The following is a 9997-nucleotide window of genomic DNA, read 5'->3' as shown; positions in this document are numbered from 1 at the left end:
TCATTCAGAGCCTCATAATGGATGCACAACCTTGAACATGGCTTATGGTGTTGCAACATTGCTAACAAATGCCCTAAGAGCACTTAAAACTGAGGATTATTATTATATATATTTTTTAATCACATCTCTCTCTATATGGCTCTACAAGTCGAGGGCATGGAGAGAAAAACAATTATAGCCTATTTTCTTAATTATTCGCAGCTTTAGGCGGAGATATGTGTTATTGACACGTCCTGTAATAGCCTACAAATTAAATGCTACCAACAATTACGACACTATATGCTCTATGTTGCGTCCTGACAACACTCTTTGTTTTTTTTTTTTGTTTTGTTTTTTAAGTATCCTGGGCTAGATTAGTTTTGCAGGTTGGAAGACATGCATCTAAAATGTCATTGCATTAAATATTTGTAGTTTATTTTTCATTTAATAATTATTACCATTCTACGTAGATGTCGTAATTTGTAAATACATCGAACGAGAAAGAGCACATAGCCTACAGTGTGTAAAGGCTGTGGAGATCAGACGCGCATGGGCATTGTGCGCACTCCAGCAGATGTAAACTTTGGCTGATGAAGACACGAAAACAAGCGACAAGGATCGATTACTGAACATTCGGTAGTAGCCTAATTTATTTGAACTATTTTATATTAAAAACAATAAGATAGATTTGAACAGATGCATCGTTTTGCATGGCAGGCGCCTTATCATAAACCGACTATGAAAATGAATATAATATGAGGGATGTCATTTAAATGAGTTTTAATAGCGATGTATCTGCAATTTCCTTTGCCTGTGGCGTTTTAATGTTCAGTAGCCACTGTGATTCATATAATTACGCAGATTCGTTAAATCCTCTTTACTGACATTGCGTTTATTGACGTGTTTATTGCTGTCGCCGATATTTGAGCATCTCTCCGCTTGATTTAATCGCAGTAAATGTAACGATTCCGTACAGCACGATTTACATAAATGTGTGCTTAAAAGACAGTGGGTTTGATCGTGTAGATATAACAGAAAAATATCCTGAGTGTTTTGAATTTCACGGAAGCAGAGTTGCGTCGATGATTTTTTATTTATTTATTTATTTTTATGCAGATGTATTGTCAATAACCATGCAGTAGTAGGTTGAGTCATTCTCATCTACACTTTGTCATACTGTAAAGGGTTGTGTTTCTAACAAGCATGTTTTAAACATCTGTGATATATCTCGATTCCAAAATATGGGTTTCTGTAAAGTGCTTACTTTTAAGGTTTTGTGAGATATGAATCCTCTTTATGGTAATAGATTATGACCTATTTTATGTTCGCTGATATAATTGTCTGATAATGATCTTGCGGTCTGCTGCTGCTGTTGCTATGGCTACCTTCTTCTGGGTGACCATTCATCGCTAAATATGAGCTCTGAGCATTCATTGTTTTGCAATACATTTTTTTTTTTTTTTTTTTTTTTTTGTTATAGAAACGTGTGAAAATGTTGTTGAAGCATACGACCATAAAAAATAAAAAAAATAAAATAAAAAAACTTATTTGCGGGTGCTCCACCAAAAACTGGCGTCCTGGCATGCATATAAACGACTAATCTGCAAAATGATTTATGAGCTAATTTGCATTACTCTCTTTTTAAGCCTGTGTGTTCATTATTCTGATATTCAGTTTTAGCTAATGAAGCATTTACAGTGCCTCCCGAGTATTCAGAATATGAAGGGCTTGATTAAACTTAATTATAGAGCAAATAAACTCTTTGTTTAAACTGCATTTTAATCCCAAACTAAGGGTATAAACTATAGTTTAGTGTGCAGTAAAATAATATCATTGGGTATTACTATAAACGAATTTATGAAATATTGGATGCAAACTATATTGTATATAAATTCAATTATTTACAGTATGATGCTCTTGAGAGTGTAGATTACAGGAAGTGGAGTGTTTATATCTCTGAGAGTGTGTTTCATCAGTGGGTGGTTTTCCACATTGAAGAAAACATCAACTATAATAGACATGGATATAGCTGACATTCAAAAAAAAAAAAAAATTAATCTGTGCTATTATTAAACCTGTGTGAGAAATACAAAGTGATAGCTGTATGTTAGGTTAAAGGGATAATTCATCCTTAACAAGATGGAATTTTAATTAAAGTTGGTTGTCTGTGCAATAAAATAAAATTAAATTGGTGCTACATGACTAGAAAGAACATGAGGCTGTGGTGAAAAAAAATTCACTATTGTAGCCTATACTTGGTCTAAGACTGTGAAAAGGCTGAAAAAATGATAAAAAATAATAATAAGTTAGATGAATTGGAGTCACATTGAGAAATGCAGTAAACTGTTTTGTAACTCCAAAATATGACCATTAAAGCTGAGAAGGTTAAGAACTGCTTTCTTCAATATTTTAGGATGTCTTTTAATGATTTGTGTTTGTAATCACAGCTCTGAGAGATGGCCTCTTGCTCTGAGTTTTGTGGGTCTGGTCACACCGTCGACTCCGGCTGTCATGTTTTCGGAGTGCGCTCCTATCTACACCACTTCTACGAGGAGTGCACAGCCTCAATGAGGGAGCAGCAGGAGGACTTTCAGGGCCAGAGATCACCGCTGCGGTGGAGCTCTAGCTTCTGGAAGGTATCGAAGAGGACCAGATGCTTTTAAAAAATAAAGGTTCCAAAAGGGTCTTTTGGCAGCGATGCCTTAGAGCAGTGGCTCTTGTAGGGCCAAAATCCTGTAGAGTTTTGCTTCAACACACTTGCCAAGACATTTCTAGTAAGTCTGAAGATCTTGATTAGTTGGTTCAGGTGTGTTTAAGTCTAAACTCTGCAAAACAGTGGCCCTCCAGGGACAGGTTTGGACAACCTTGCCATAAAAGAACTATTCCGAGTTCCCAAAAGAACCTTTCAGTGAATAGTTCTTAAAAGAACAGTTATTTTATTCTTAGTGTGAAGAACATTTTAATGATCTTAAGAAATTTTTTTCCACTATAAATAACTTTTTTGTGGCATGGAAAGGTTCCACTGATGTCAAAGGTTCTTCATGGGAACCAGTAATGCCAATATAGAAACTTTATTTTTAAGAATGCACATCTGTGATAAATGTTGTATTTGTTGTTTTATGATTTGCATGTTTGCTTGAGTCCAAAACCAAATTCAGCTGATTCCACTTTGGAAGTGTCAAATTGTTTTGAAGCCTGGTACATTTTTGAAACGCTTTTGTTATCAAAATGGATACCACCGAAAATATGTATTGTGACCCTAGACCACCATAAGTCGCTGGGGTATATTTGTTGCAATAGCCAACAACACATTGTATGGGTCCAAATGATGGGTCGATATTTCTTTTAAGCAAAAATGTATTATGATACTAAGTAAACAGCATGTTCCATGAAGATATTTAGTCAACTGCCTACAGTAAATATATCAAAACTATTTTTTTATTAGTGATTTGCATTGCTAAGGACTACATTTGGACAACTTTAAAAGCTTTTTAAAATGTTCTCAATATTTTTATTTATTTATTTTGCACCCTCAGATTCCAGATTTTTGAATAGATGTATCTCAGACAAATATTGCCTAAACAAACCATACACCAATGAAAAGCTAATTTATCTATTTCTTTACAGATGATGTATAAATCTCAGTTTTAAAGAACTGACACTTATGACTGGTTTTGTGCTCCAGGGTCACATATGCATAATCAGTAGTGATTCACTTTCAGATTCACATCACCATCTGTCAATCAAATCAAGCAACTGCAGCATCTTTCAGTGTTGACTGGTCTTTTCAGCAGGGTTATTAGAAACTAAATCAAACTTGTTCTCCCTTAGGTCTCACTTGCCGTTGGTGTGGTGCTCCTGTCAGTCGGGCTGGTGGTCATGACAGTGGGCTATTCCATCCCCACTCGCATTGAGGCTTTCGGTGAGGGTGAACTGCTGTTCGTGGACCGACAGGCCATGCGTCACAATCGCTCACTTCACATATGCGTACTGGTCGGCACAGGGCTTCTCACTCTGGGTGGGGTTCTGATGGCAGGTGGAATCCTGATGTCTGACTTCTCCACAACACCCACAAAACAGGATGACTCAAGACGAGAACGGAAGGGGGGAACCAGAGTCCCGAGTGCAATAAGAAGCCCAGCAGACCCTGTAATGAAGCCTCCCAGCCCGGTCTCTAGTGACGGAGGAGTATCTCCTCTCACTAGGGATGATAAAGTTCAGCAGTGCTCGTAAAAGAGCTGTGTGACAATGCCTGTTCAAAAGTGCGGTTGAAGCAGTCAACTAAAGCTCCTTATATATTTCAATGAGAAATTGGGGAGTGTCTTTTTTGTGTTTGACAATTATGTGCTAAGAGAATTAAATTGGCAAGTACCTGTGCCATCTGTTGTCCAGCATTTGTATAATTATCATCAAAATCATTTTTGTATTTTTTAATATAACAGTATTGATCAAATGAAGAGCCACTAAGTGGTTGCAAGGCAGCAAAAGAAAGTTCTGAATAGTTTGGCGTCCGTAAGGTTTTTTTTTTTTCTGTTTTTTGCAATTTTACCTTTTTTTTTACACTCTTAAATTTATATTAATCAATGTATCATGGTTTTCTCAAAAATATGAAGCAGCACAACTTTTTTCATGACCGAGAATATTTTTTATTTTATTTTATTTTTTGAGCAGCAAATCAGCATATTAGAATGATTTCTGAAGGATCATGTGACACTTAAGGCTGGACTAATGATATGGAAAATTTAGCTTTGCATCACAGGAATAAATTACATTTTTAAATATATTAAAATATACAACTTTTAGAAATTTAAATTGTAATATTTCACAGTAGAACAATTTATATTGCGTTTTTGATTAAATAAATGCAATATTTGTGAGTATAAAAACAACAACAAAAAAGCTTACCAAACCTTTGAACAGTAGTATATGTATAAAATATAATATATTAAAAGTCATCAATAGATAATTATATTTAAAGCATCTTCTGTGCCCAGTATATATCTTTTAAAGTGTAAAGATGGTTTAAGAAAAAAATAAAGACCAACCACAATTTAGGATGCAAATATGCAATTGAAATTTAGAATGTTGGAATCTGAATGCTGAAGGTTCTAAACACAAGTTTGAATGGAATCTGATGTTACATTGTTCAGTTTGACTTAATTCAGGATAAGGTTTAGATTTTAGCTTATTAGTATAACAAATCCTCTCCAGAATGTTTGAGCAATATCAATACGGAGCTGCCTTGCAAACACTGTAGAAATGCCAGTCTGTCTCAATAATATGCACAACTATTTCTGGATCCCTGTTATCTTTTCTTTCAGATATTCTGCTCTTATGCATAAAATATCAGGTAACAGATTTGTTTTCTTACTGCATTTTTGCCCTTTACTCTTTCATGAGCTGCAGTTGTGTGAAAGACCAAATGGGATTTACTGTACACAACACCATGATTGTCTTGTCTTATTGTCTCATTATGTCAGTGTATATAAATGTTCTTCTCTAAACAAGTCCAATAAATCAGTGTCAGCAATCTCAATCCACTTGACTTTTTGTGTATTATTAATAGAAGTATTAGTATTCTTAAAGATCATGTTCATGGGCACCTTTTCATTCACTGGTGGTGTGATTGAAAGAAAACCATACTCAGTAAGGTATGATCATTTATTAAAAACAGCCATCTCTTTCATATTGTCTATCAGTGGGCAGGTTGAGTGACTGTAAATAGATGCAGGAAGCAGCAATGACTCATCCCAACCCTGTTCCCTGCTTCCACTAAACCGCTTTCTCCCTCATTCTCTCGCGAGGGCTCGCTGTGAGTCACCTTCCCTCATATAACAGTCATAGCTCACAGAACGTGGGCTGTTAACAATCAGTTAACCTAGCGCTCCACACGTAGAGCCATCATCAAGAATCGTTCACTCCTCTGCGGCTAGACGTATACAGAAAACAAGAGTGAGATGGGAAGAAATGTTGTTTGTCTTCAGCTTTAGGTCATGTGCTTGATGCCTGTAATGTGTTGGCAGTTTGTTAACACATGTTTGTTTAGAAAAGCCACACCAGATGAGTGCTACAGCGTGTTGATGGGTGTCTGGGTGTACTCAAAATATGCGCTCAGGATGATCTAACTATATGCATTATTTTAATGTTGGAGATAGTGGGGGGTAGCCATGGTATCAATTGTGGCAGTACATCCTGAATGTTTGATATCACACACTACACACATTTTTGATTATATTTTTGTTTTTGCAGTGGTAGTACTTTTATATGCCTAAAGAGATATCCATTTTGTATTTATAAATGACAGTTCACCCAAAAATTTAAATTCGGTCATCACTTATACATTCTCTTTTGATGGACTGATTCAAATATAGGTCTTCACTCTCATATTATTCAAACATTGCATTCAATCAGATATTGCAAACTATAAACCTCATAACATCAGTGAAAAGAAAAGCCTTTTTTAGTCCTATGAACGTCCTGTCATGTACACACACGCTCATGTGACCAAGAATGCAAGCATGGATACTGGGACACGCTTTTGGGTTTCTGTTGATGTGTGTTTTGGTTTTCAGATCTGAAACATTCCTCTTCTTTCTTTCTTTGTGTGTGTGTGTGTGTGTGTCCAGCAGAAGAAAGAAAACCATGCAAGTTTGGAGTGAAATGAAGGTGATTAAATTATGATAGAATATTAATTTTTGCGTGAACTATCCCTCTAGGTTATCTAGAGCAGGTATGTCAGTTTTTCACTACATCATCACTCAGGTGCCTTACAATGTCACTGACTGACAACTCACTGTACGTGTGCTTGAGTATCTCAGCTCAAACTGTGTGGAGTAGAGAGACAGGAGGATGGAGGGTCTGTGACACCAGAGCGGTCTGTTCGCTGTGAGGTGGGGGGTTGGAGAAATGATGAAATTGACATGCTCCATTGACTGAGCTGTGGAAAATGACTCGCTGCTCTGAGAAACTGCACACTGCACAAATTCAATGAACCTATGAACTCTTGCCACTGGTGAGCGATGCTGATTCGCTCAAGGTTTCAAAGCACAATTAAGAGCTTACTGCTGTTTATCCATGAAAGACTCTAAAGTGCTGCATTACTAATACTAAATTATTATTTTTTTAAGAATGGGAGATAATTGAGGTCTCTGACACCTATTATCCAAATAAGTATAATGATTAACTGATGTGATAGCATGTAACTAATAAATAGAGTGTTATTCCATTCTTATATTTGTACATTTTTATTATGCTTAATATGTAAAATCTGACAAGTGTTGGTCTTTATTTGATTGATGCTGATTCTTCTGTAATTGTGCAAACAGTAATTTGCAGAAGTACACATTTTGAGCAAACTTGACAGAATTTATTTTTGTTGCTGCTGCATTTTATTAAACTGTTTGTATTTCTTAAATCATTATCCTATATACAGGTCCTTCTCAAAAAATTAGCATATTGTGATAAAAGTTCATAACTTTCCATAATGTAATGATAAAAATTAAACTTTCATATATTTCAGATTCATTGCACACCAACTGAAATATTTCAGGTTTTTTATTGTTTTAATACTGATGATTTTGGCATACAGCTCATGAAAACCCAAAATTCCTATCTCAAAAAATTAGCATATTTCATCTGACCAATAAAAGAAAAGTGTTTTTAATACAAAAAAAGTCAACCTTAAAATAATTATGTTCAATTATGCACTCAATACTTGGTCGGGAATCCTTTTGCAAAAATGACTGCTTCAATGCGGCGTGGCATGGAGGCTGAGGTGTTATGGAGGCCCAGGATGCTTCGATAGCGGCCTTAAGCTCATCCAGAGTGTTGGGTCTTGCGTCTCTCAACTTATCTTCACAATATCCCACAGATTCTCTATGGGGTTAAGGTCAGGAGAGTTGGCAGGCCAATTGAGCACAGTAATACCATGGTCAGTAAACCATTTAACAGTGGTTTTGGCACTGTGAGCAGGTGCCAGGTAGTGCTGAAAAACGAAATCTTCATCTCCATAAAGCTTTTCAGCAGATGGAAGCATGAAGTGCTCCAAAATCTCCTGATAGCTAGCTGCATTGACCCTGCCCTTGATAAAACACAGTGGACCAACACCAGCAGCTGACATGGCACCCCAGACCATCACTGACTGTGGGTACTTGACACTGGACTTCAGGCATTTTGGCATTTCCTTCTCCCCAGTCTTCCTCTAGACTCTGGCACCTTGATTTCCGAATGACATGCAAAAAAAGGTGTTTAGAATTAATTAGTTGATTCAGATGATTAGGTTAATAGCTCGTTTAGAGAACCTTTTCATGATATGCTAATTTTTTGAGATAGGAATTTTGGGTTTTCATGAGCTGTATGCCAAAATCATCAGTATTAAAACAATAAAAGACCTTAAATATTTCAGTTGGTGTGCAATTAATCTAAAATATATGAAAGTTTAATTTTTATCATTGCATTATGGAAAATAATGAGCTTTTATCACAACATGCAATTTTTTTGAGAAGGCCATACTGTCAACTGAGAATGCCCGTGCGCGCAATCTGGACCTTAAGGATATGATCGACAACTTTGCACAGAGGAAAGCCCGGAAAATGCAGCTATAATTCAATTTAAATGAGCATCTTTTTTATGTATTTGGACCTATGCCCTATGTATATATAGCAGTGACAGTAACGGTAACAATGTGTTATTATGGTGCGCCGACACCAGCTGGTTTTTTTTTTTTTTTTTTGGTGCGTGTAGCGTCATCATGTGTTGTAGTAGGGGGGCCCACCTTGATAATGCTGCTTAAGGGCCCGGTGTTGGCTCGTTACGCCACTGCTTGGCATGTCAGCATTTAACGTGTGTAATCAAATAAGTTGTGTAAATGGCCGATGGCGCGAAAAATTGCTTCTATCGCCCGATACCGATTGTTCACCGATACACCGGTGGACCTCTAATATATATATATACCTCATGTTGAAAGTAAATGAAGGTAACTAGTAAGCTAGTTTTTTTGGTCACTACAACACTTCCATATTTCCATTTGTTCCATTTCTGACAACCTTATTGTGTGGGGGGAAAAATCATAGTTAAAGCGGTAAGTGTGTCATGAGCTAGTTGTGATACGCAAAAGAGGCTCTCTTGGTTTAATTCAAAATATATTACATATGGTTTACATGTATAAAATTATGCAGGCTGATAAGAGAGCAACTGACAGGTGATCAAGTCCATGATTTGAGTCAATGCTGCAGGCCACAGTGTGCTGTGATCACCCGTGATGTGACATACAGACACACACTAACTAGACACGTTCTGGCAAGCAATCACAAGAGCTAATTCAGTGTTATGCAACGATGAATGAAAATCTGTCTTCACAATAAGAGCCCTGACATCCAGTGTCAACGCAAAGATACGGAAACTGTTTTCGGCTTTTGTTTTCTGACAGCCGCAGTCGAGTCATCGCGGCCCATATTTAAATCTCGTCTGTCGTGAAATTAAAAAAGTTTTATTGCAGCAAGTTCAGTATCTTTGAAAGCCCCATTATAAGATTTCACACTCTCGCAGTCCCGTTCCTATTTGCCATCGTTGCAGTTTGTCAAACATAAAACGTTAATTGGATTGCTAAGTGAGAAATATCGCATCCAATAGAATCCACCTCCAGTCAAAATATTGGGAAAAAGCAATATTTCAAATGAGATTTTAATTTGGATAATCTTTTGAACTTTAATAGAGCCCGAGCCAGTGGGCATATTGAGATTACCACATCATTATTAAACAAAAGTGACACAAAACCATCAATTCTCAGTCCGTGACAGATAAACGCTTTCCACTGCACAAATAATATTAGTTCTGCCTACTGACGCCAGCTCTTATCTGCCTCTGGTTTATTGGGTTCACACTGCTGTCAGGTGCTGAGAGATTTGACAGAAATGTTTGCATATATGAATAGAGGCACACACATATATGTTGGCAGATCCTCGGAGGAAGCCTGAGGCTCGGCGAACGAGACAAGTCCATATCGCTGGTTTAATGAAAT

At 36.8% G+C, this 9997-nt stretch overlaps 1 protein-coding gene across 1 annotated transcript; it reads left to right on the top strand.

Moving 5' to 3' along the window:
- Positions 1-490: 490 nt before the first annotated feature.
- Positions 491-5515, top strand: LOC127979521 (neurensin-1-like). The gene is made up of 3 exons (XM_052585037.1): positions 491-615; positions 2427-2615; positions 3811-5515. Exons 2-3 carry the CDS (start codon positions 2436-2438, stop codon positions 4210-4212), a joined length of 582 nt encoding a protein of 193 aa, XP_052440997.1. The 5' UTR covers positions 491-615; positions 2427-2435; the 3' UTR covers positions 4213-5515.
- The last annotated feature ends 4482 nt before the right edge of the window (positions 5516-9997 follow it).

This window comes from Carassius gibelio, chromosome B19 (assembly GCF_023724105.1).
Source record: "Carassius gibelio isolate Cgi1373 ecotype wild population from Czech Republic chromosome B19, carGib1.2-hapl.c, whole genome shotgun sequence".
NCBI lineage: Eukaryota > Metazoa > Chordata > Actinopteri > Cypriniformes > Cyprinidae > Carassius > Carassius gibelio.
The sequence above is the reverse complement of the archived record's forward strand: the minus strand, read 5'-3'. Positions and strand labels throughout refer to the sequence as shown.

What these genes read in the sequence shown, in the direction of transcription:
- LOC127979521 (XM_052585037.1), top strand. Translation starts at nt 2,436, where the DNA reads ATGGCCTCTTGCTCTGAGTTTTGTGGGTCTGGTCACACCGTCGACTCC. An exon ending in GGAGCTCTAGCTTCTGGAAG is followed by an intron (nt 2,616 to 3,810) that starts GTATCGAAGAGG and finishes GTTCTCCCTTAG; the next exon opens with GTCTCACTTGCCGTTGGTGT.